The 27,092-nt window shown below is 46.6% G+C and overlaps 1 protein-coding gene across 3 annotated transcripts in view; it reads left to right on the top strand.

Moving 5' to 3' along the window:
- The window catches only part of NTRK3 (neurotrophic receptor tyrosine kinase 3), a 233,712-nt gene that overhangs the window by 126,907 nt on the left and 79,713 nt on the right, over positions 1 to 27,092 (top strand). Inside the window, exon 13 of one of the 3 annotated variants that reach the window (XM_030014714.2) lies at positions 20,502 to 23,189. The exons of the other annotated variants lie outside the window; for them this stretch is intronic. Coding sequence (XP_029870574.1) covers positions 20,502 to 20,620 — 119 coding nt within the window. The 3' untranslated portion in view covers positions 20,621 to 23,189. Of the gene's footprint in view, positions 1 to 20,501; positions 23,190 to 27,092 lie in introns of those variants that run through there. 3 annotated transcript variants of the gene reach the window in all.

Genomic DNA, 27,092 nt, shown 5'->3' on the forward strand with positions numbered 1-27,092 from the left:
TGCCCAGCATCACCTTCTCATCCCCTTCTCCAGGCTGCAACATCTGACTAACAGGGGAGATCCCACGGCCAGTGGGACTCAATCCAACCTGCTCAGCTCTTCCCAGCTCTCTCAGCTGGTTTTCCTTACCTGTGGCTATTTTATGCTCTGCGTCATTTCATCCAGCTCTGAAAGAGCAAATGGAAGAAATATCCACATTTTCCAGAACTCAGAAGTCCAACCTGCATTTGCAGAGGTGGAGTGCCCATCCAACCTATTGCACCTGTACTTTGAGTTGCAACCTCATGCTTAGCCAATTGATCTTCAGACCTTCCTGCCACAATGATGCTACAGAAATGAGAGTTTTTCAGGCCATCTTGGAAAGGCTGGCAGAATTCATTGCATATACCTTGCCCCTTGGCCAGCTCTTCAGGTGTTGTCTGTGTGGTTGCATGGAGAGAAAGAAAAGCAGCGTGGGAGTGTGGGAAACGCGGCTCTGCCTGTCCCTGTCTCCTTTGGAAGGAGCCACTGTAGCCAGCAGTGCAGCCCTGCCTTGCTCCGGGTGCGATGTGCACAGCGGCTTGGTTTGCACACAAGCCGATTACCTCCTGCGGCTGCTTGGTTTTTAGATCCTATCTTGGTTACTTTAACGTGTGTTTACTGTAAATATTTGTAGCAACATCCAAGATCAAAGGGGGCTGAGCAGGCTCCAGCCCCGCCATGGGGAAATGATGCTGGCAGCACAGCTGCAGTGGGTACGACACATTGTGCAGGGACATTCCTGCGGACCGGTATCCATTAGAAGGAGAAACCCTAAATCAAGGAGATTATGGCTTTGGGCTCTAACATTGACCTGCCTCCAGAGGGGCTGTCCTGGTGACGAAAATAATCCCAGATACAGACATCAAGTAGTGGATGGGGAAGTGTTTTCTCATGCAAATTCTGGCCTGAAAGCAACTCCTCTGGACCCTTTAATCCCAGTGTCTGTGGGTGCAGCAAGCAGGGTTGGTGATTTCAGAAAGGGAGCCCCTGATGTGTGAACTGTCAAGCACTTAACAAGCCAGATGAGGGGACGCCCTGAGCTGGTTTCGTCCTGGATTTGGAGCAGCTCTAGCACAGCAGGGTGCTCTCACTGCCTGGCAGCCTCATCCCTGCATCAAATGGGTTGGACCGGACTGCCCAAGACGTGCACCATTTCATGGAGGACGTGTACGTGCACTCCTCATACTCTGTCTTGCATCCAACCCCCTGCTCATCTCATATAGGGGCTCACACACCCTCCCACTGCTCTTGCAGCACACCACGGCCCCCCCGCCACACCACCGTCCCTGCGTACATGGGCACGTGTTCGCCACTTGCTCACCCGTGCACTGTGGGATGGGCATGGTATAAAACCCTTGCTGAATGAGCTCTTCTTCATTCCCAGTGGCACAGCTTCCTGCACGGTGACACCTACACACCTATCACCTCCGCCTCACGACTGATGCTGCCAAAGCACACGTGGATTTCTGCTGAGCACCCTCACAGCTCTGTCTTTCCTCGGCAAAGCCAGGGATGCCGTGATGCTCCTGACCAGGCAGTTCCCCTGCCAGGACTTGCCCAAAGCCATCAAAGGTGGTTGCATCTCCAGTTTCTAGTGGGTGTTCAGGGCTTGGCAGCACAGGCATGTTTTTCACCCATTGCAGCAGGGTGAGAGAAAAGGAGTGGGATAAAATGGGGATAAAGCAAGTTTTCATTCCCTACGTTATTGGCTATGTGCCCAGCTATTGGTGCTTCTCTCTTTCCAGTTGCACTTGTAGTGCTTTTGATCCCACAGTGTTCTTAAACCTGAAGGAGGTGTCCATGGCAGAGGAAGGAAGGCTCTGTTCATCAACTAATGCTCCTCATGCCCATGTCCTGCAAGACAAGGGATAGGGACACAGTGCATGACCTGAGGCTATTGGAAACTCAGGCAGCCCTGGTGCCTGGGGTAATGAAGGGGGTTCAAGAGTATTCTCCTAATGGCTCATTGATTGTGTGAATTTTGCTGTGGGTCACTTTAAAAATAGCTGGTTTGTGTGTGTGTGGGTAGAGTGGTGGTACTGATTTCTTTGGACCATCAGTTAAACATTTGTTGTGCTTTTTAATGAGTTTGCTGTGGCTTATAATGCTTGGCTGTTGGGAAAGTATCTGGAGGCTAGGGTACCTCTGTGTTCCGGGGACAAGGGGGATGTGCCTGTGGTGCCTGGTCGTGGGGTAGCCCCACAAGCACCAGGAGCTCCCAGAGTTTGGAATGACATTGCGTTGTGTCTTTTTAGTCTAACTGGGCTGGTTTTCAGGTTTAAAATCTAGCTCTCAGAAGTGCGTGGGAACTCATCATGGTCAGACAGGAGCTGTCTCTCTGGTTGGAAGATTGCAGGCTCTCATTGTTTGTTCATTGTCCGATTAAATTACGATTCCTAATTAAAAATAGCTGCTATTGTTTGGGAGTTGGAGCAGTTTTGCATGACTGCACACACAGCAGGAACATTATTAGTAGTGCTGCCCTGTGGGACAAGAAGTACAGCCCAGGATCTAGCAGAGAAGTTGTACATCAGTAGAGGTTAAAAAAATAAAAACCTACCTCGAGTGCTGCTTTTGGGCTAGGCAGCCCAAAATACCCTGTTCAGCCCTGAAAGCTGGGGAAAGACCCATGTAAAAAGATATTCTGTCTAGAGAGCTTCTCATGTCAAAGGGAGCTTTTGTTTCCCAGCCTAGCCTGGTGGCTGGCTCTGGGGAGATGGTGTGCACAGGCAGTGATGGCTCGTGCCTCCCGACGGCATGGGGCAGGCGGAGCAGCGCTGCTCTCTGTGGAGCAGAGCTCAATTGCTTCGTGTATATTATAACAAAAATGCAGAAATTGTCATTCTTGGTTGCTGAACATTTTCAGTCCGCCTCAGCATCCTTCTGGCTGTCTTGCTCTTGTCAGTCGTGGGTGCGGACAAGGAGTGGGTTCACTGCCAGTGAGGTCGATGAGATGGAGGAAGATGCTGCTGCTAATGGAAGCACCACTTCTGCTGGTGTGCTCCTGAAGCCCTGACCTGAAGCAGCTGTCTTACACCACTGTGGAGCGTAAAGCACTAGCCTTGTTGAACTTGGAGTGATTTACTGAAGTGAACAGACCTGGCTGAGAACTCAGCAAACCCATTTCCACATGTAGCTGATGTGAGATTTGTATGCAAGTGTCTTGAGGTGAAAACTACATTGAATTCGCAGCATGTAAGAATTGCTCTCGATGCCCAGGCTTGTCTCCCATTAAGGCAGGGTTTACTGCATAATCCATTTTTAGATTCCTGCATGCTCACTCCTAAACAGACTGCAAGTTACCTAATGCTGAACCCTGCTTGAATCTGTTTTTCGGGACCCCTCTCCCTGCCCCTACTTGGACAGATCCATGTAAGAGACAGGAACAAACTGAGACTCAGTGAAAGCATGAAAATTTCTGTATGTACATCAACGATCAGGGTGTCCTGCCATCTGCAGCTAAGCATGGTCAATATGGAATGCAGTACTCAAACTAAGCGATGACTTAGAGCTTCATGTAGACTCAGCTTTTCCTGATGTTAGTTCCAAGTTCCTATTTGTTGCTGATGTCACAGCATTACCTGTGGTTCTCTATTACAGTTGTGGGTCTGCAAAAATGTCATGCCTTTCCTTCAGCCTTACTAACCTATTTTTCCTCAATGAATTGGAGCACTGAGTCTAAAGGTTACTATACCTACCTATTTATATATATATATATAAAAATATATAAATGTACGGTTATATATATATCATATGAAATGTACTGTTTTATAATGTTTGGACACCTGTTCTTATCTTGCTAATACATTTTAATAGGTTTTACATCATCCTTCCCTGTCCCACCACCATACCTCCTTTTTTTTCCCTTTGCGAGGGAAAAGGGATCTATTTACTATTTTTTTCCCTACAAGCATCTCTTAAATTCAGGACGAGCAGTTTCTCTGGCTCCCATAAGTGTGACTAAGAGACGACAAGGCAGCTAAGTCTCCTAAGTATATATGGCGAATTTGCAATTAGAAGAAAACACTGGAACAAAATTACTTCAGCCCTTGTCTCCCTTCCCCCAGCCCTTCCCACCCCTCCACCTCTCTCTTGCAGGATTAAGCTAAACTAATCCTCAGATGAGCAAGATCTTTGGGAAAGCAAAGAAGCAAAGTAAAACCAAGGGAGGAGAAAGAAAAATCCTTCACACTCAACACTAATAAGGAAATTATGGCCGTCTTACATTATGAATTGGATGAATTTTTAATGGTTAGAAATGCAGTTAATTTATAATGCATCCATCTGGACTGCAGGGCCTGTCGCCAGCTAATAAATAAATGACAGGCCCTTTGTATTAAAAGTATCAGTAATTTTACATCTCTGCACTGTAATTGATGTGGAGCATTGAGCAAGGGGAGATCGTGGCCACCGGGTGTATACCAAAGCAAAGGACCTCATGCTTCAAGCAATACCTGAGATCTTGATATACCAGAATGCAGCAGTCCAATCTTCAAGTCTTCTTTCAGATGGGCCACAGCTTCTGCTTTATTCCATTGCTCACAATCCAAAACCAAAAAGAAATAAAGAGCTTGGCAAAGGGCTCCATGATTTTGAAAGGTCATTTTAAGCTGAGCTTAGGGCCCTGTTTGTTGTGTCTTATGCTCTATGACAAGTTAGTTACCCCTGGACAGCAGGAGAAGATCTATCTGAGGTGGCTGCCCAAAGCTTCCTTCCTACAGATTGGATCTGCCCCGTTAGACACCTTGTTCAGGATGGGGGAGATTGTGCCGTCTGTTCTCTCGATGATCCTGGCTATTGGCACAGCCACGGTGAGGCTAGCTCCGAGTCGGAGATCAGCATGGATTCATACGAATCCCACCACAAATGTTCACACTGAGGGCTGTGTTAAAAATAAATTCTGGGCAAATTCCAGAGATGGGGTGGGGTGGGACTGTCCTGTTCTCATGCCATATCCCAGCAGAGCCCAAATGTCAGGGGAACCTTACTGAGAGCACAGCAGGCAGCTGAGTATTTGAGGGATGGGGTATATTTTATCCTCTTCTTAATGAGGAGAAGTAACCTAGCATCTTGCACCTCCACTATTTCCTGGAAAGAGGCATTTCTCCTTCCATCCCATCAAGGGGCTGCCAAGCATCTTCATGTCCATTTTATGGATGAGGAGAGGCAGCTGGAAAGGCATCAATTTGCTCAAGGTCACACCAGGTTGCTGACAGCTAGCAGTCTGGCCCATGTTCAGCCCACTGGACCGTGTTGTGTGTTTATGAGTCGCCACCTGAAGTCCTTTCACAGCCGGCCTTTTGGAGTCAGGAGTTTAGATGGACAAGCAAGTTCTTGGAGCTGTCAACTGTGTATTATGATGCCACAAAATGGCAATTCTTAGCTTTTCCTGCTCCTTTCCAGATAGGTTAGATTAACTTCTCCCTTTCTACCTTCATGGGGGCCATGCTACAGTCTAACATGTTTCTGCTTTGCTCTCTTGACTAATTCTGAAGAGACCTTTCCTTGCCTACCTTCTAGGAGCTCTGCCAACCTCATTCCACCTAGGCACTGCCTCCTGGCCTACTTGGTGGGAGTTGGAGTTGGTTGGAGCCTGAGTGCTGGGCTTGGAGGAAGAGCAGTTAATTTTTTACCTTGGCTTTAGTTCCTGGCTGAAGGAATTGAGCGGGGGGCCTGGGGTACGAGCCTTGCTGCCCAAGGAAAGCACCGCTCTCCAAGATGCAGACTTTCATCTTGACCTGGAGGAAGGAAGCACTTATTGCCTTATTTATTACATTTCCCTATAGCAGTGTAAATACTATATCCATGATAGATATGGATCTTATGAATAATATAAAGATTTGAACTAAGTAATTGCAGTGCTTTTTTAATACAAGACATCCTCAGCGTCAAGTAGTATTAATGATCTGTCTTGACGCGGTCTCTGCAGAGGGCAATTGCAAACCCCAGTTCCGTGAGAATTTGAGAAATTGGGGGAGAAATCCTAATGTGCTGTTCATCCCCTCTGTTCCCTTTGGGACACTCCAGAAAGAGTATCCTGTCTGCTGATTTTTTCTCAGCTTTCCCTAGACCCTCCAAGGACAGGAAAGCTAAGTGAGTTTTGGGAAAACAAATCCCTTTTGTAGGCAGGCTGGGCTGGGCTGTCAGAGGAGGCAGCTTCGGGAGGAAATGTAATACAAAGATCCTAGCAGCTCAGCTCCCTGTGGTCACTAACAGTTCTCTGGACATTTCTGGAAGAGCAAAACGATTAGTTACAGTGAAATAGCTAAATTCAGGTGGAGGTAATGATATTCTATGTCTCTGCCGATTGGAGCCTTGTCTCTTTGTAGCTTTAATATGAAGCTCTCCTTTCCACTTGTTCTCTGAAACCCTTCTGCAGCCTTGCTGCTGCGTGCTATTAAACAGGTGGCTACATTATTATGAGAAATTCTCTATAAAGTCCACTCTTTAATGCCTTAGAATCTTTGGGGAAGAATTTAAGATATTAATAAGTATTAAGATTTAACACCTAATACTTCTTTGCAGTGACATCATTGTGGGGGAAGGGGTAACAGGATAGTAATTGCAGGATGTGCTATGGGTCATTTTGTGCCTTGCATCACTGGTTGCAACGAGCTGGTAGCCCAGCTGGCTGGTCCTTCTTGCTCCCTGCTGTAGGTGTGCTAGGTGCTGGTGTTACAGCTGCAGAGCTCTAAGGCCTCTTTAAATTAATGGAGCTGTCTGAGAGGTTATGAATGCCTTTTCAGTTTTGTCTTTTTTTCCCCAAATGTAGCATCTCAAGCCTTGAATCAGACTGTTAACCTTTTTCATTCCTCTTTAAGGTTATTTCTTTTCCTTTTTTCACCATCACCTTTTTAACAGAAATGAGGGCGGGGAGATCTGTGGACTTGGTGGCCCACGTTCTCGGGTTGTCAGTCCTGGAGGAGTAGGTCTTGCTGACCTCTGTGGGCTGTGTCGTGCGGGGAGCATGGGCTCAGGTGTTTCTTTGCTACAGGAATGGTAGCTCATTAACACTCTGTGCCCTGCAGATAACTTTTATTGATCATCATCTGCTTAATCAAAAACTCTATCACAGTTTGCTTCGATTATTCTTTTCCATCTCTTCATCTCTGGAGAATCAGCTTAGCTAAAGTTAATGTACTCATTATGCAGTTGGGAAACCACTGCCACAAACTGCTATGTAAATCATAGGTTTTAGGAAGGTTTGTGTCCCCCTTCCTGCGTGTAGCAGGATGAATATATTGGTGCATATTCCTCTGCTCAATGGGGTGAAACAGACTCTGAGGGAGTTGTGCTGAGCTGGGTTTTGACCTGCCTGGGGTGGCAGTAGTCACCTCCCAGGTCACGCAGAGCCCAGGCTCCACATCTAGATCCTCACAGTCCTGGTATAGTGATGAACTGCTGCTACACCTAGTGCTAACCCACCCTCACCTTTCCAGAGGCATGTGGTGGCCTCCATATCACCATAAATACCTACCAACATGTGCACCTAGACTGCTGGAGACCTCCCTGTCTCTCATAGGAGGATGTTTGGGTTGAAGCAGTTTTATGAAGTTGTCTCTGCTGGTGATTGCTCTGCAGTTGGGTGATGAGAGCTTTCCTATGGGACAGCAAGTGCTTAGGGTGTGAGAGAGCTGGGATGGGGGTGATCTGTGTAGGGGTACACTGAGGAAGAGGGCATGGACAAGGGATATTTGAGAGAGGTGAGCTGGGGGAGGGAGATGGGAGGAGACCTGAGTGCCAAACCATGATGGTGAAAGTCTGCACAGCTGGACCATACATTTGGTTTTTATTTTCTGATGATCTGTGTGCAATGTATATATATAGAGAGAAGTGGTGACTTACAGCAAAAGTAGGATGTTAAGTCCCCTATCTAAACAGATCTCAGCACTCCTGAAATCAGCACCTTGAGTGTGTTGCTGTTAGGCATTTTGCTGAACACAGTGAGGGCCATGTCTGGAAACCTCTGTGAATAGTGGCTCTACTCTTTTGGAAACCATCAGAACTCCGGGGAGGGGAAGAGAGAAAGCTGTGCAGGAAGTGGCAAAGTTATTTCCCAGCATTTCCCATGTTTTTAATGACCAGCTCTGAGATGTGGCAGGCCAGTTTGAGTGGGGATACAGGAAGGTTTTGGAAGGGAAGCCCTGAGACAGGAGTGTTGCTTGTTCCTGCCGCTCCAAACTTATCTCACACTCTGGTTATGCTTGATGTCCTAATATGATTCATTTTCCTTTTGTCTCTTAATGTTTGCTACATAAAATCATTCTCCTTGATCCTATACGCTATCAGGGCTACATATTCTGTGCTGGTTATGGTGTTGCAATGACCTAATTTGATTGCAGAGGGTCATGTCCTGTATAATGTTGTCTCGTTTTCTCAGTAGTCAATACAAACTCATTTTATTTTCTTTGAAAAGAAAGGAAGTAGGGGCAGGAGCCCAGCATCCATGGCCAAGCTTATACCTGCAGGTCTTACCTTGCTGCCTGGCTGTGAGGCTGCAATGGCACACATAGTTCAGCCTGAATGGGACCTGTAGGCTCTTTTTATTATTTTTTTTCCTGCTAGTACTGAAGGGGAGAAAGGATGGAAGTTACAGCAGAGAAAGGCCCTCATTTGTAGCTGCTGGCACCTCTGCTTTGCCTCAAGGAGTCATTATTCCAACAGGCTGGATGCCCTCTTGATAGAGCTTATCTCCACAGGGGAGAGTTAGCTGTGTCTCCCCGTGGAACCTGGGTGAGTGTTTAGCTTTCTCCTTTTGTCCCCAGTTAGATGCTTGGTCTTTTGTACCTCTGTGTTACACCCGCCTCAAAGACCCTTAACTTGCCTTATGCCTTTGTTATTTATGAGTAGCTCAGAGGGGAGGAGGAGGGTCTGGTCTCAATTTGTGTGGCTCTTTTGCATGTGAAATAAGCCTGTCACGTCAGAAGTGGTGACAGCAGCCTGGGTCTCCTGGCCCCACTGGTCTTGTTCAGGGTGGCTTCAACAGCTCCAAGGCTGTGGCTTGGAGAGCCATGGCAGGACTTGCTCATAAACTGGCAGTGTCACTGTGTTTTTGCAGAACTTGTTCAGAAGACGGTGTTTTTTCAGCAGCTTATAAAGGAGGTGTCAGCCCAGTGTTTGGTCTGTGGGAAAAAGAACCTGCTTTTGCAAACTGAAGATTGCAGCAAGGGCTTAGCTCTGGCTCGTGGGCCATCTCTGCCAGCTGGGATTGCTGGTGTGGCAAATTATTCAGCTGATGGTTTCATTGCTATTTTCCTTATGGGTCCTGGACTTTCTTCCTTTGTTCTCAGGGTATTCCTCATTCTCTGCCCTGCCTCCTCTTGTCCTGTTGGGCATTCACTGGGCATTCAATTAAAAATGGATTTGTTGTGGTGGCAGAGCAAGAGTCAGAGAGTTGTTGGCAGGCAAAACAGACCATGATTTTGCAGCTTTAGCTGCAGGTAGGAGTTGAATAAATGAGTCAACAAATCTGTGTTCTTGGTGTGTCACCAAGCAGGCTCCCTTGGCTTGGCTGAAGGATTTAGTGGTGGCAGGAAGAGGCCAGGCAGCGGAATGGCTGAAGCACAGCAGTCATCTGTGCGTCTGGGCAAGGACCAAGGGAACAGGATCTTGAGCCTTGAGGGCAAGAAGAAAGGGAGCACTCGTGTGATCCTCCTTGGCAGGATACCAGGTCTCCGTGGGCCAAGTGCCTGGCACAGTCAAGCCAACGTCCCTGATTTGTTCCTAGTTTTGAAATATTTAATCAGAGAATCAAATATGAAGTCTCTTTAAGAAGAGACTGGCACACAGCAGCTGGCTGAGTGTTGCAATCAATGTATCCGCTGTGGAATGTTTCCTGCAGAAATATTACATCCTCTCTCATTTACTTGATGATCTTTAGGGTGAATCAATCAAAAGATGCTGCACACAAATAGTTCAGCCTGTGATCCTGTGGGTGTCCATTAGAGAGGTATTTGCTCCATGTTAATGGACCTGTTGATTAACAAACAAACCATTGCTTTTTAAATAGAAAGCTGTTACTTGATGGCAATTGTTAGCATTTGCTTTTCTGCTGCCCCACCTCCCCTACATATAGCTCTCACTCTGTGCCAATGCAGGCGACTGCTGCAACAAAACTCAGGTCTGCCGTGATGGAGAGAAAAGCAGTCACATCTCACCCAAGCAGCTATCGGAGGTGGACCTCTTCTGGAGGTTGGAAAGGACAGAGAGAGACTTCTTTGTACTCAGCGTGTGATTTCACCACTGTGTGTCTTATTCTGTTAATCACGTTTTCTGCACCCATATGCCTTGGCATGTAATGCCCTGTTGGACTCCAGCAGTGTCTGAGGAAGATCTCTCCCTGACATCCCCAAAGGCTGAGACCCAGCAGCTCCTTGAGGAGTCTGTCTTGGGTTTTATACCAGCCTGAGTGCATGGGAGTTTTTATGTGGGTCTGTAAAGCCTCTAGTCTGTTGGAGCAATATTGTGTTCATTTCCTTTCCCTACAACATGAACATTTTCCTAGTGTACACTTTTTCTGGGTGAAAAACTGGCCATGTTGTAATGTTTGTTCTTGCTTTTCTGATGCTAGCATGGCATGAATCCCAGCTGGCATTTTAAGCGCTAGAAGATCAGGATGATACCCACTGCTTAGATGTCCTTACCCATTGGAAAGCCCCTGCACCAATCTGAGCGGACCCAACCCAATGATGACCAAAGCTGTGGAGACAGGGAAACGGCATGTTCAGTGCTGCCAGAGCTCTAGTGTGGCACTGGAAACACACTCACTGGACATAGCCCAGGACAGACCACTGTGCTGAGCCACGTTAACATACCTAGTTGCGGAGAGGCAGTCCCACAGCAGGGCTGACCAGCCTGAAAGGGCCACGTTGTGGCTGTAGGTTGTGTTTAGCCTCATGCTGGTAGTTGTCAGCAGCTGTTCTGCTTTCTGAGAAGTGCGTTTGGATCCTTGCTGCTCAACCAGAGGCCGTGGGGGCATTGGTCCCCCCGCAGGCTGCTGGTGCAAAGCAGCTGCTGTTCAGTCTGGCAGGCCAAGCATTGCTCCAGCCCGCTGCAGAGGGGACCAACCCCCCCATGTCACTTGTTTAGCTCTATCCTTTATTGCTACAAACCAACTCACCCAGAGCCATCCTTCCCACAGCTGGTGGGAGTCAGAGTGACGAGGCAGTTAGTGGATTAGGGCAGCAGAGTGAAAACCATTTGGCGTTTCTATCCTGATTCTTCTGGGTGCCTTTAATTAGCATGATTGCTCAGCACGCGATTTTGCCATGTTCTTTAGCTCCCCTGGTTAGAATAATTATTCCCTCAGCTCCTTTTGTTCCAATTCCTGATCGCTTACAAAGTCTCCTGTTAAAAGCCATTAAATCCGTAATGTAAAGTGAGAGTAAATGTTCAGCAGCGTTATGCTCTCAGCCCCACACGTGTGCGCTCGCGCTCTCTCCAGCCCCTCTCCGGCACTCCTCTGCTCCCTGCCACGTGCTCCGTGCTGCAGCATCGCTCTCTGCTTTCCTCTCGCACGCTTCTCCACTGGCCATCCCACGTGTCCCACATGCAGCAGGTTGTGTGCATACCCTCCCTGCTTTCTGCTGGTGCTTTTGGTATCGCTCAGCTCGCTTCCCTCTGTGCATGGGCTGGTTTTGACACTGAGGTTGAATTCAGGGCTGTGGACTGTGATCTCTTACGTTTAGTTGCATGCGCAAATATGAAAGTGGCATTAGAAGTGTATGTTTTTGCATGCTTTTGCCCTGGTGTGGGCAGCTCTTGCTTCGAGGAGCAATGTACGTAGAGGAGGATAATGTCCTGGCTGTGGTGGCAGGCAGGACTTCTGATGATAGATGATAGAGAATAGGAAGGAACTTATTTTTTAAGTAAAGCTATTTCCCTTTTTCTCAAGCATGAAATCCTCTGGTGGAGGAAAAATGGGTTTTGGATAGTTGCGTTCCTGGGAGTTTCCATGTCTCAGTGCCTCCCCATCCAGAGGCCTGGGAACTCAGACCCTTCCCTGTCCTTCATCTCTGCTGATGTTTGATCAGCACATGCCAGTGACACAAGTGGGGCAGGCACAAAGGCTTGCACAGAATTATATGGTGTGAAATAAGATTGGGCTGAAGTCCTTTAAATGCCTTGTGCATTTAGGTGACTTGATGTGAAAAGGAGAAGGGAGAGAGGGAGACTTATTTTCAGACCCAAAAGGAAACTGGGTCACAGAAGGGTCTGGCAGTCATGTAGTTCGTTAATCTTGGAGCTGACTGCCAGAGCAAAAATTCACAGCTATTCTACTTGCTGGAAAAACCTTGTAGGAAAGAAACCCTGGTCTTTTCTCCCTCCTTTGAATGAAAACTCCTAATTCACAGCAGCCACACATTTTTGGCTTAGGTCTTCATTTACTACCCTGCTGTGATATGCCAGATCTTCCCCACCCTGCAAAGCTCACCTTCTGCTGCAGGGTGGAGTAAGGGTCTCCTTTCACAGCAGCAGCTCCCCCCAGCAGTCCTCCTGCTGCACTGCTTGGGGGGCTTCCTACTCACCTCATCTCTGCTTTGCTGGCTGCAAGGGTCTTTCCAGGCATTTCATACCTTCTCTTGCAAAACCACACTATGTTTCACGTGTGTTTTGTGGGAGCAAACCCCTTTCTCCCCTCCTACTGATTGAAGGCCACCACAAATACCTGCTACTCGTTTGGTGGGCAGTACCCAAATTGTTCCTTTGGAGCATCATGATCCCAGCGCAAACTTATGTTCCTCTGCTTGCTGTCCCCTCTTCCCCTGGCGAAAGCACAGCCCTCTGTGTGCCCTGGGGTGTGTGTTTTAGAGCTTGCCATACACTGGCAGGTACCAAAACATGGTCTTGAAACAAAATCTGGAGGCAGGAGCTCTCCCCTGGGAAGATTAATGACATTCTTCTGATATATTTTGGTGCAGAAGGCAACTTGTTTTGAGAACCAGCTAACGGGGCAATTATCAAAAGAAGAGCCATGGTGGCAGCCTTCATTTCTAAAACAATCAGCAGAGTAGGAGTGCTGGAGAGACACAGGTGAAGGACAATAATTCCAGACAACACAGCATCCAAACAGCCTAAAAAATCAACAAAACCTTGTTCCTTGAGGCTCCCTTCTGCTCTCACTGTATTTTTGCCCTCAGCTCTTCCTGTTCCCATTTACAACTCCCCTGTAGTGCTCGGTGCCTCCTTGCCTGCCGAGATCTTCCGTGCTCCTCAGTTTCCATCCTCAGCTTGTAAACTCCACTAAATCGCATTTCCCCACAGGATGCTCCTGCTGACACTTCAGGCTCTTGGGCTTGTACCACTCCTGGGCTTCCTGGAGGGCAGCTCTGGCCTTTCTAGACGACATAAGGTATTGCTGGAGCAAATGGCAGAGTAAAGAGACTTGAGCAAGCGAGGATTTATCCTGGGCCTTGATCAGCTCCTCCGCTAGCCTTCTGAAGAGCAGGAGAGCATCATTGGCACTGCCTGGGCAGGGAAGGTCCCAGACACAGACTGCAGTAGTTGTGTGCTTTCCTATCCACCTTGTGTGTCTCCTTTGGTGTCTGCTCTCATATCCCAGCCATCTGGCTTTGCCAAGTCCTTCTGTCACCTTCTAGACCCCAGGTCTCCTGGAGAGGATGGGACCCTGGGAGCTGGGACTATTCCCTGCTAAGTGCACACAACTGGCATCAGTTCCTCTGGGGACCTTGGAGAAACCATGGTCCTGCTCCATGCCACCGTTTTGCCATCTGCGTAATGAATATAACAGCTCCAGCCTCTCCAGGGAATGAGTGAGGCATAACAAATTAATGTTTATGAAACGCTCTCCGGCTGAAAAGAAGTTTGCAACAGGGCTCTTTCTGTTCTGACTTAGGGGCTTCCTTTGCTGGTTGGCTCTTTGATGTGGTGATCTGTGGTACTGGTGGATCAGCTGTACCATAATTGGAATTAATCAGCAATTAAGGAACATGAGCCCAACCAGATTCTTTCCCAGTGGATATTCATTTCTGGGCAGATTAGTCAGTGGTTTCAATAACTCTGTGTAAAACGCTTAGGGTAACTATTGCTATCTGAAGCGGCTGGGGAAGAGAGGTGGTGTCAGAAGGACGTGGATACCTGTCAGGCAAAGTGGAAATGAGAAGCTCTTGTAAAGCTGTGCATGGTGCTTAAATTGGCAGCACTCTGAGGGCTGACTTGAAAAAAAATAAATTAAAAATTGACAAAAGAATATATTTGAAAACTGAAGTGATGAAAATTATGTATTACTTGTTGGGATGGGATCTTCCATGCTGGGTCCCACAGGCTTTGTGGAGTGCAGAGGCGGAGAGAGTGCACGGCGGTGAGAAATGGGGACTCGCGGAGGCAGGGAGACACGGTTGTTCCTCCAGGTGGTGAGAATTGCGGAGAAGGCTCCTGGACGTAGCGGTGCAAGCACACAGAGGCAGGGCAACAGCTTGATAATGCCCAGGACGTCAGCTACCACCAAACTCCAGGGCATTTTGCAAACACTTTCCTGCACCTTGTTCTCACGGCTGACCTATAAACCCCAAGAGTTTTGCCACACACCTTTGCACAGCCATGGTTGTCGCAAGGGACAAAACAGCCATCCTCTTTGCTCAGGTACCTTCTCTCTGACCCAGTACGATTTAAATGAGGCAGAGACTAAGCTCTGCATGTTGTCGGTGAAACTGCTGGGTGCCCAGTCCTTCCCCCTTCCCTGGTCCTCTTACAAGTCATTTCAGATACTCTGGCTTCAATCTAACGAAAACAAAACCGAAGAGGCCCAACTGATCTGGCTGCTTTCCATCATGCAGTGGGCCTCTGAGTGGCTTTAAATAGCTGCACCTCTGTGCAGTCTAGAGAAAAGCATTGGCTGTGCCTCTGGTCAGCGAGGGTAGCTTTGACTCAAATCACAGGGCATCTCAGACCTGAAAATAGCCTTTTTGTTTTGTCCTTGGTCTCAGATAGATTTTTGAATATTTTTTTCCTTGTTATTTTTTATTTTATACCCTGGTAAGTGCTTTCCTACTTTGGGGCTTTTCCTAAGGGGGATTGGTGGGGAATCTTGGAGCTCTGCCTCCTGAGCTATCAGGCTACATCATTTAGTATCTTGGAACTACTCCATCCATGAAAGAGTTCCAGAGAAAACAAACTTGTGATCCCAGCTAATATGGACATGGCCCACATTAACGGCGGCAACAGTAGAAGTGCAACAGATACTGGAATTCCTCTGACCAAAGGTTTAATGAATTTTACATAGTCTTAAAGAGTTCACTGCGTGGAAAGCTGCAAACGCTGCCCTTTTCTCAAGGAACATTGTTCAGCTGTTGAGTGTCTGCGGTATTCTCCTACCCCTTCTTCTGCCCTAGTTAAACATGAGAGAAATCTGTGTGGAAATGGGATCTTCTGGACCCATTTGCTTCTGCTGTTTTTCTTGCTCTCAGCCCATCTTTTCCCTTTCCTGCCCTCAAAAACACATGCAGTGCTGCAATCCCCTGCTCATGATTTTGGGTTGTGGAGAAGATGAAGATACCACAAACTGTAGCTAGAGCTCCATCTAGCACATTCCCAAGAGGTTTCCAGTGACGTCAAGTCTCATTGGCTAAAGTGGGAGACTCTTATGCCTGAGGTTAAACCATGGAAAATGAACAAAGATACAAGGTGAGCTGCTGTGGAGGGGAATAAGGACCCTGTTTCCATGAAAATGAAAAATCATAAGCATTTCTGTAGCTCTCAGTGCCTTTCTGTGAATCTTAAAAGAGCTGTTACCTACTTGAAGAGCTGCTTGAGGTCTGTGTATCAGTGTGAAATTCATCTGTGGGCTGAATTTTCCTGTGGTTCTCCATTGTGGTCAACAGCGTTGGGCTGGTGTAAATAAGAGGAGGTCTAGGCTCTTTGGCTTTACCTTGGACGGTAGAGGAGATGATGTGCTTATCCGCAGCTGATAGCATCAGCGAGAACCTCAGGGTGTGCTTCTGCTGAGCTTCTGTGACCTGCTTTGTTGTAGCAAGCGAGGCCTTAGGCTGGGTTGCATCTCACCCTGCTATATGTTGCAGGGGGAGAAAAAAACAGAGGGTTTTGTATCATAGCCCTGCAGATGAATCCATCCATGACAGGAAACCTGGATTGCTGTGTTGCTTTCCCCTCAGATATAGACATGTCAGTCCTAGCTTTGACTAGATGGATGGCTGTTTCCTTTGCTCTGGATGCAGGCCAGGCTTTATGGTTTTCATGCCTTCTTTGATGCTATTCATACTTCATATCTGTGCATAGAGAAAGATAAAATGTACACTGTTGTTGGAGTCTCCTATTGCTTTTCTTTTAAATCATAAATTCTTCTGTAACACAGAAGGGAGATCAAAGCTCCGTTGCCTAACGTGGGCTGTGTGGATAGCAGTGTTATGTTTGGCCAGCTCATTGCCCCTTATTTGCTATTTTTGTTTAACCCATTTTTGCCAGGTGTCACATGGCATCCCATCGCTTTTCTCATCCGTTCCCACAGCAATTTATGCTGCTGTTTTAGACGCAGTTTCCCTCCCTGTGTTTCACAACTGGGCTGCACCATTCCTGCTGTGGCGGATGGGGCTGCTGTGAGGAGTTGTGCATCATTTTCTGCGTTGTTCCATCACCTCCCTATGTCACGTTCCCTGCTGCTCTTCTCAGGTGACTTGGAGCAGCTTCAGATCTCAAAAGTCCTAGAAGCGTGGTATATTTGAATGGTTGCAATTTTACCAGAAGGCAAACAGTGAATGAGAGGTGAAATTATCTGGTTTGTCTCCTTAGTCTTGCTCTCAGTCAGTGGAGGAAGGGTGTTCATTGCAGGGCACTGTTCGTATCGTAGGCTGGATTGGGTATGTGCATGGGGCAGAGTGGCTGAGACCCACTAGCCAGGGTGTTGGGAAATGCACGACAGCTCTGGAGGACTAAGTGGATGGCCAGGGTTGAGGACAAAACCTGATTGCATGGTTTGGTTGCCTTCAATTTTCTTGTCCTTTCATTGCCACATCCTTCCAGCCTGCTTAGAGAAATGCCCCATCTGCCCCCTCCATCTCAAGCTGTTTAGAGCTGCACAGCAATTCTGAGCTCATTCCTCCTTCCCTGTTCTCCAACACTCTCCATACATTTATTCCACTACCATACCATGGCTATTAGTAGAGACAGTATCATGTTTTTATTTAAAAAGTGGTCTCACTAGAACAGGGAGAAGCATGAAGTTTGATCTGTCAGACCCTTCCCAGTTTTGTAGGTCTTTGGAGATGCTTTTGATTTGAATCTACAGGGTGGGGTTTTTTACCTCCTTACTATTTTCAGGCTTGTATATAGGAGTTGCCCTCCAAATCTACAACCAATGTCAAAGATAGTAATTTTCCTCCCATTTTCCAGCTAGCACTGACAAATGTGAAACTCCACAAAAGGGATTGTTTTTAAAATTTCCCCAACTCCTTCTAAGAAGGTGAACACTTTTCTTTCTCTTTCTTTGTTTCTTTTGGAAAAAAAGAAGTAAAACAAACCCCCCACGTTCTTTAAGACATTTCCAAGATAATTTTGCAGGAGTTAGTAGCTTTGATGGCAGAAAGATGACATTTGTCGTAGCAGCATCCAAACTCAGAACCTGTTGAGATTCACCCATTTTAACCCTGGACATCTCAGTGAACATCATCCATCTCACATCTGACAGCAAAGACATAAACCTAGCAAGAACCTTGTTGGTTTCTGCTCCATACAAGAGAATGGGGTTGAAGGTAGCAGTGGGAGACAGCAGTGAGGAAAGAGAGAAAACCAGTCGGGAGAGAAGCATGGTTTTTTTCAGATTCTTTGGGGACTTTAATACATCAGAAGGCGAGGATGCCAAAATGACCGATGCTGCATTGCTTTCCTGAGTCAGCGGTATGTGCGTGCAGTCCCTAAGCTTCAGAAATGTAGGCTGCCCTCCTGCCGCATTCCTTATCATCCCTCAGTAGTGACTGCAGTTTTGGGGTAACCCCTACTGCAGTCCCATTCTGCAAGGACCCTGCTGTCACTGGAGATCCCTGTAGCTGGGATTCACAGCATAGCACTGATGACAAAAAGCAAAGCCCTCAGAGTCCCCAGCCTTAAGTCTTGCTGATCTTTCACATGTCCCTTTTCTGAGGCTGTGTCCCCCCAGTGGGTTTTTAGGTCTGTTGGATGTGGTCCGGCAGAAGTGGAATTGCCTTAATTTAGCAGAGCTAAGAAATGCAAAGAAAATAAAGCAGACAGGAGTGCTCCTTGGAGATACTTGGTATTGTTGAGTATAGACTTTCCCAGCTATCCTTTGGTGGCCATAAAATATATTTATATTATGAAAAACAAAACACGATAAATAGTGACGTTCAGGGATGCCATGTTTATTTGTCTCCCAGTGACTCTGATAAGAAATGGACTTAGTTTACATACACATTTCCAAGCATCAGCACTTTAAACTCTGCTTTGGCTCTGAGAGTTGAGCTAGGTTCTTTCTCACTACTAATGATATTTCAACACTTGGAATTTGCCTATGAATTTTGTTTATGACACATGAAGCGAAGCTGAGCCTGGCTTACTATCCCATGTGGATCAGCCCTTCAGGGCCACTGAGAATAACAGATAGTTTCCCCCAAACAAGTTTAAACAGTTCCAAACCAAACAAACAGCTTTTATCTGCATCCTCAGGTTCATCAAAAGAGGCATGCTTTTTGATGAGCAGATGGAATAAGATAGTGCAGGGAAGAAATATAAATAAATATAAAAGAAAAAAACAGAAAGAAGAAATAGGAAAAAAAAAATCTTCTGGCTGGTGTAGATTTGGTCTGAGAAACTTTCTGTTCCTAGCCTAGTAGAAAGCACCTTTCCTATTGAGATCAATTCACAAGGGCATCCAAGCTGCTCCATGCTGCTCTAGTGATGCCAGACTTGGGCTAACTTGCCTGATTTGTTGAGGATCCTGTGACTGTATGAGGAGCAGGAGCATTTTGCAGACCTTAGAGCAATTGTGTAGCCAAGACGTCCCAGTAATTTTCTTGGAAAAACCCTTTGGGCCCATGAGAAGTTGGGACAGATTAGAGCAATCCCAGGATTCTGCCATGCATGTCTTGGTCCTGGCAACTGGATCTGTATTGGGGATTTTGGTAAGCTGGCATAGAAGCCTCTTATGTCCACATACTTAATCTGAGCTAAGAGCAACTTCACTGCAGTCTTAGCAGCTCCCTTCAGTGACCTATGCCTGTTCCTGCCATGTCTCTTTCCAGTCCATTGGGATGGCCTCAGATGTAGAAATACAGTTACAAATGGGTGTCTGAGAGAGTAATGTAAAAAATTATAACCTGACACCTGAAGACAAATGCATGGGTCTTTTCTGCAAGCACTTGCAGCACTTAGCTCAAAGGATGATAGGAAACAAGGGATCAAGTCACGAAGAAGGGAAATGTAGGCTAAATATCAGGATGTGTCCTAACAGTGAACCAGAATGTGCCCTCCTTCAGTCAGACCTTGAGGAGAGGGCTGTGGGACTGGATGTCTCAGCTGAAGGATTTCCTCCTGGAGCTCGCATCCCGTGCTCCGCAACAGGTTTGCTCCCTCCAGTCCAGAGAACTTTTCTCTGACAACTCCTGAATATTTGCATTTATTTAGCTTCAGGGAATAATGTTCATCTTTAATAATGATTAACATCTAATCATTTCTATATTAGAAACATGCTAGTAGTGGATTTCCCTGGCTGGGACATCCCATGGCAGGAACGTTACGAAGAGATGGTTAATACACAGCCCTTGAAAACGTTATATTTGCCCAGTAAGTTTGTTGGGACTGAAGGAAGGAACATGCCCATGTTCTCTGCTCTACTTATTTTTCCTTTTCATCTGTCCAGTATTTCTGGCAAATCCTAAACCTTCAAATTACTTTTAAAGAGGTGGGGTTGTGTAAGGAGAAGATGCCTCCCTCCAGTGTGCAGGTTTTGGTGTAGTTGGGACAGCTGGGGCTAAGGAAGTCTAGTCTATGGGGTTATGAAAGTCAGGTCTCTCCAGCCTCACAGTGGTACTCTTTGGCTTCAGAAATGTTAAGCCAGACTAAATAAATCATGAGAGAAAAGTAGACATAGGAAGGATTCTCCGTTTTCCTCACTCCCTGCCTAGGAGAGGAAAGATGGACTAGGTAGGACTGAGGACTTTTCCACCCCTGATTAGTGGGAACCTCTAGAAGAGAGTTGTTCCCGGTTCTCTCTCCAGACTGCTTGCATGCCCCTTGTCCTCGAGCACTTGTGCCTGCGCACACCACATGAAATAATTGCCTGTTCTTTATGGAAAGCCAGAGTGAGGTAGCCCTGCCCAGAGAGGGTGTTTTGGCTTTAATTTAACGGCAGCCGTTTGCTGGTTATTCATTTGGTTCATTTTTAATAATTACATGTGTGTCGATATCTCTCTCTTTTTTTCTAGTTTTGCTCTTTTTTGTTTTTTCGTTTACTTTATTTTGCTTTTTTCTTTTTTCTGTTTTTTTTTCCCCTTTAGGTTTCAGAGAAATTATGTTGAATCCAATAAGCCTCCCTGGACATTCCAAACCTCTTAACCAAGGCATTTATGTTGAGGATGTCAGTGTTTATTTCAGCAAAGGACGTCATGGCTTTTAAAAACTCCTTAAAAGTCCCTGTTCTGATGTCAAGTTTATAGGCTGTGCCCTCAAAATGGTGGGAAGCAGTAAGCGTGGTCTGTATGGATTGAGGTCTCCTCCTAATAGGACTCTACAGCCCTGCCTGTACACACGTTAAAGCCAACTGAAACTGTGGTTTTCTGTCACCAGATAACAGGGTTGTTCTTTTCCTCCAGTGGTCGCTGTGTTCGTTAAATATTCCTGCAAGGCACAACAGCAGCAATGAGAGCAAATAAAGAGAATTAAAACCCAATTGAAAGGAGTCATCCTAATAACACAGTAAATAATTGTACTTTTGCTTTAAAATAAAACACAAAACAAAACCAACCAAGCCAACCAAACTGACATCTTTAGTCATGTCCTCCCTGCTTGGAGTTTTCCTTGTAAGCTTGTGTCTTCGCAACACCCAGTGAATGCCGCCATCACCTCTTATGTGGCACCGCCATGGGAGGTCTCCCAGAGCGAGCTGAGGCGGGGAGCCTGGAAGAAACTAAAGCAGAATGAAGACTTTTGGTAAGAACAATGGCAGCCCCGCTCCCAGTTCTTGCACAGAAAATAATGTTGGAAGGAATAATAATGGAAAGAAAAAAAAAATCTTACTTCTCTGACAGGAAGAGAATGTGGTTATCTTTGAAGTGCACATATTCTAGGAGGCTTTTTTTGTTTGTCTGTCTGTCTGTGTGTGTTAGAGCGGCTCATTGGATCTGACTATATCGTTGTCGTACTCTGGTCTCTCCCTGCTGCTTGAATGATGAGCTTTATCTGAGTAGTTGCCTGGACTTCCCGCGTGGATGGAGAATCCATAGCGCAGGAGGGTCTGTGTCCTTGCCAGGACTAGGGCAGTAAGCAAAGTGGAAAAGCATATCAGACGCACGCAGGTCCCAGTTGCTGGGCCTTTTCCAGCCCCCTATAGCTCTCCCCTGTATTCCCACCCAACTAGAGATTGATTGTAACCCAGTCACGTACTCAGAACCATCAGCTCGAGGCTGACTGAAGGAGAGGGAAAATAAGTATTCTGTTGCTTCTTCTCTGGCATAAACAGGAATATTGATCCTGTTCTCTGGCCGATATTCATATTCTCTCCCCCTCTCCCATCCCACTTTTGTCTTACTTCATCCAAAGCCTCTCAGATGGAAAAGTAAACCCTTTGATCCTGTCCTCAAGAGAAACCAGCTGCCCTCGCGGCAACTTGCAGGGCTTTCCTTGGACTCTCTGGACATCACGTGTATGGGAAATACAGATTTGCTCACACATATCAGTGATAACCTATAAGCAAGGCAGATTTTCCTCTAGAGGAAAAAAAACCTTCCAAAAGCTTCAGGTGTGGCCAGATCCTTTTCTGAGAGGAGTATTGAACCAGGAGCTTGCTCACCAGCCACTCAGCTTTGCTTGCCTTCTTGGTGGCCCGAGACAACCTTATCACATCAGGGATGTCTCTAAATCACCAGCCCTGAAGGGTCACTGCCACTGGAAAGACTCACAGTCCCCCTCTGCCAGAACTGAGCAGAAGCCTCAGAATGGGATGTTCTGCTTCATCCTGCCTTTACAGGTGACCTGCATGAACCACCCTGGAGATTGCCAGGAGGTTTTATTATCAGCTTTCCCGTAGGGATGTCCCTGGGAATATTCCATTCTCGCTTCTTCTCCTGGTTCATTCGCATAAAAAGGTAAAGTGCAATAGAAGAGTACAGGAGAAACGGTAGCAGATTGCTTTAAGTTAATGGACATGCCTTAGGGGGTCATCTGCATTAGGATGAGGAGGCTTGGCTCAGGTTGGATGGCTTCAGAAACCATGACCAAAACTCCCAACAACGTTTCCTGCCCGCATCGGAGCTGGAAATGCAAGAGGTGCACCGCCAGAGAGGACCTGCGGCCATGTGTTATTGACACCTCAATTCTGCAGATTCACAGAGTGAGGAGGAGCTTCGCCAAGCGTGTGAATCACTGGGTGCTTGTCTGAACTGAATTTCCCCATCTCCTGGAAGTCGCCCACCTGACCTGGGGATGTCTTGTCCGTCTGAACTGTCTCCTCTCCCTAGCACTGTTCAGGGGACTCTGCTCTCAACTGTATGTATCAGTCTTAGAGATACATCCGTGGGCCTGGACCAGAAGCCTATATCCAAACACCCTAGCAGAGGAAGGGTTGAATTTTGCAGCTCAGGTCCATCTCTGCTTAGAAGAAATCCTCCGGACCGTACAGCATAATTTAAAGCAGTTCTCCCCACTGTGATCAATGTCTCAATTTGTTTAACACCAATTAAAATCTCTGGTTCCTCACTGCTGAAAACAAAAGCCAGTCATGGCCGTTTGCGATTGGTGGCTTTAAGTAGCGAGTCTAAGGATGTTTTTTTTTTAAATTTTATTTTATTTTTAATTATTGTAAATCATTACCTCATTTTCTGTCAATGAGACTCCTCCATCTTTGAGCATTCTTATCTTGCCATAACTATCATCCTGTGCTAATGGGAAATGGGACGGTCCCTTTTCACAGAGACTCTAGGGGTGTTCAATGTCTAGTTTCTTAATAAACACTTTATTTTCTAACGAAACAGCTGCATCAGGTCTCTTCTTTGAAGACAAAATAAATAAACATTCAGAATGACACGTCCTATAGTCTACTTCTTCATGAGATGTTCCATGTGTGGGGAGTCTGGTTCGTTTGCTTCTTCGGGGGGTTGTGGAGGGTGGGATTTACAGTTCTGATGTGAACATTGCTCAAGTGTAGCTCTTGCTTCTGTCACTCTCATCAGACACGAAGATGTTTTCTTGCCTGAAAGCTTAGCTGCTGATGATCTCAGTTGACAACCTGTTGGCTTTTGTAGCTCAAAATGGTCATATTCTTAGGGGCAAGGCGGTACTGCTGGGAGATGATGTCAGGATTTGCCAAGACAAGCTTCTACACTTAGTGGAAGGAGTTTTATTAGGAGCTTTATCTCTCAGGGAGCTTGACACTAAAAGATTTTTCTGGGTGCATTGCTCTTGTTTCAGAACATGCTGTTGTTGCAGGTCTCCCTGCTCGGCTGTGCAAATTGCTCTCCTGTTGGATGTTGACCTGTTGTCCCTTCATCAGGGGCAATTAGCCTCCTATTAAGCTAGCAAGGATGTGTTTGATGTAGAGGTGGTGGGGTACAGGTGAGCCCTGCACTTGGGTTCCTCATCAGGAGTTCACGTAAGGACGGTTGGTTGCTCCAGGAGGAGAGAGGAACTACTCCGCAGCATGCAGGGCTCGGCATGAGGATGTGTCTTAGGGGCTGTGTGTTAGTATTGTTAATGGGAGATGTCATTTATGCGACTTAAAGCTGCTGTGCCAACCTGCAAGTGACTGTGGGCATGAGGCTGAGGATGTGTTTGAGGTGATATTGGTGAATGGTGCTGGAACCCTCTTAGAAAACCTGGTGAGAGTTTTGATGAGCAAAATAGAAACATGTTTTCCAGCATCCTTCTGTTCCTATAACTTCCTGGCATGACTTTCAAGCAAATGTCTCAAAATTATGCTATGAGTGAATTTCTGCATGCTATTCCCTTCTAATGAGTATGCCTCTAGAAGCGATAGGGTGCTGTGGTTCACAGGATTAGGTGATGGCTGAGATCTTTACCTTTCCAGGGATGTCTGCGATGCCCGAGACAAATGGCTGTCTCCTGACATATAACCTTACACATGGGATGGGCAGCTGAGCTGCATCGGATTTCATCCCTATTTCCCTTTCCCTTCTGAGGTGTGGGAAACAAACACTGGTGTTGGAAGCTCTGCCTTTTCCTCCCCACTGCTCCCAGGTCTGTTACATTTCACAGTGCAGAAACATTGCAAACGGGGTCGATTAGCCAATTACTTAGACTGATGGTATGGTCAGCCTTAGTTCACTTTGCTTTGTATTTCAGGGAAACTGATTCCTTACAAATGAGTTCCCACAATGTTTTTGATGCTGCCAGTTCCCAAGGAGCTAGCTTAACTATGCCCACGGGCTCTGACATGCGTTGCAGAGGGGTTGGGTACTTGTTTTAACTTGCGCTTGCTTCTTGGTCACCTCTGTTGCCTGATGTACCCATGTGGAGGCTCCATGCTCTTTGAGACAGCTGGACTGTGAGTTGATACTGTTGTCCTGCTCTGCCTCCCCACACTGGCTTCAAACGACTCTGGAGCTGTTTACAGAGCTTATTACTGAAGGAGCTTGGTTTACTGTTTTGGTAGGGTGCAGGCAGTGGCACATATCAGCTCCACCTGAAAATCACAAGCCTGCCTTCTCAGTTCTTGTAGAGCATGGAGCCTGCATGTGAACAAGCAGAGAAGCAAAGTTTTGTTTCCTTGTGTTTTGACTCTAAAAAGATGGAGTCACATTTCTTTTAGTTCATGCCTGGAGTGAGTGTGATGGGCACAGTATGATTCTAGCACAATACCTCTCTGCATGATGGAAGCAATGCATGGCCCAGTGGGACCTTGGGCTTCGACTTGCTGCAGGCAAGTGTTTGATGTGTGTGACGCTGTAGGTCAAGATTGGGGTATATTGAGTCTCCATAGTTGCTTATCCAACTTGCACCGGCTGAGTCTTGATGTTCTTTGCTGCTCTTTTGTTTATTTAAATGTGCTTTTAAGGAGCCAGCCCTTCTTTCCCAAGAGGCTGAAGCTTCTTTTGAAAGTGGTGGTTTTCTCTGCCACCAAGTCTTTGGCCTTTCCAGCACGTGTCTGTGCCCTGCTGTCCAGGGAGGCAGGGGCAGAAGTCCCAGGAGCTGTGGACAGTCAGAGGAAGGTGCTTCTGCTGTTTCAGCAAACTGCAGCACTGCATCACCACTCTGCTCTGATTTGTACCCAGAACAAGCTGCAGATCCTTGGGGTTAAGCCCTGGCATTAGCAGAGGATAAAGAGGCCTAGACACAGTAGTAAAGCTAAAAACCACAGGTTTGGAGGGGCAGCAGGAAGACAGCATGCAAGAAATCAATGCCGGGTGACTTCATTTTTGCTTAACATTTCGAAGCGCTTCTGGTGCAGTTTACGTGATGAGTCAGAGAGTCCTTATTAACTGTGTATTTACCAGTGCCTGCAGACCCTAATCAATTGGCGGAAAAGTTTAACAAGCTATAGGAAAGTGCACACAGCCGCTTTGAAGGGCAAAGAGTATGACAGGAGACTGGCACACACACAGCTGGAAAAGGTGCTTTACCTGGTGAAGTGGCGACCTATCTTCCTCTGCTGTTGTGGTGCATTTTGCTTTGCCTGTATCTTTTGTGGTTTCTCCAGTGTCGACCCCATCCCGCCCTCCTCGTGGCAGGCAGGCTCCTTGGTGGTGCCAGCATGTGGTCTGATGCCACAGAACATCAGCCACCAGCCCCACATCTCTGGGGGCCTGAGTTTGTTGTGCCACAGGGGTGCACTGCAGGCTGTAGGACATCCTACCCTGTGTCCACACCATGGGGAATCACGTAGATACTGCTTTGCCTTGACCCCTAAAAAACAACATAGGAAACCCAATGGTAAAAATAAGTTAATTTGCCCAATGTGGCTTCCTTTGTGTTTCTTGTAAACTGACGTGGGGAAGACACAGAGGGCGTAGGGATGCAGATACAACACTTTTCTGGTTCTGCTGGGAGCTTGGTTTGGTTGTGTCAGTTCCTGACATTGTTCTTCATTTCTGAATTTCACCTCCTTCGATGCACCATTGGAGTTTTGGGGGTTGTTTGTCCGTCTTCCTTACTGGGATTTGGTAATTGGTTCCCAGAGAAGTGGTAAGTGCCTGTTTTTACTGAAATCAGTACAGAAATTCAAGAGAGTGTTAACTGAGCTTTTGCCAGACAGCACTTTGAGGTGGAGTTCAGGCTTTGAATTTGTCAAGTTAAGAGCTAGAATAAATCCCAACCCACACTCCCAGCCCCGGTAAATAAATGCAGGATGATTCCTTCGCTAAGAGAAGATGAAGGTCTCTCCAGCAGTAAAGCAGAGTCCCAGTACAAGACAACTACATTTTGAACTTTGATATTAATTTTGAACTTGTGAGTATAACTGCTGACTAATCAGCAGGAATAAATTTTGGTTGTTCTCTACAAAGTGGAGGGATTTGTTCCAAGTGGTGGTTAAATGATTTGCTCTGCTGTTAGTGAGTCATTTGTGACCTGTGCCCGATTCCTGCAGATGAGTTGACTTTTTGTAAGGATTTGCTTATGATTTCAGGCTGTTGGGCCTTTCTCCTCCAAGGGTTTGCTTACAATATTCATGTTATGTGACTGGCTGACTGGTACTGCTTTTGCTCTGAGGTTGGGCGAGTGAATGTTTCAGACAGGCAGCCAGAAAAGTAATATGCAGAGATGCTCTTTGGTAATCTGGTATTTGGGGTTGTCCTTAACCCCATGTTTCTGTTTTGTATCTTGGGACTGGTACCACCCCACCAGGTCTGTGTGCAGGCAAGAAAAACTGCTATTCCCCAGGCCTTTGGAACAGTTAAGAGCTGGTTTTCAGAGCAAGT

Source organism: Aquila chrysaetos, chromosome 5 (assembly GCF_900496995.4).
Source record: "Aquila chrysaetos chrysaetos chromosome 5, bAquChr1.4, whole genome shotgun sequence".
NCBI classification, from domain to species: domain Eukaryota; kingdom Metazoa; phylum Chordata; class Aves; order Accipitriformes; family Accipitridae; genus Aquila; species Aquila chrysaetos.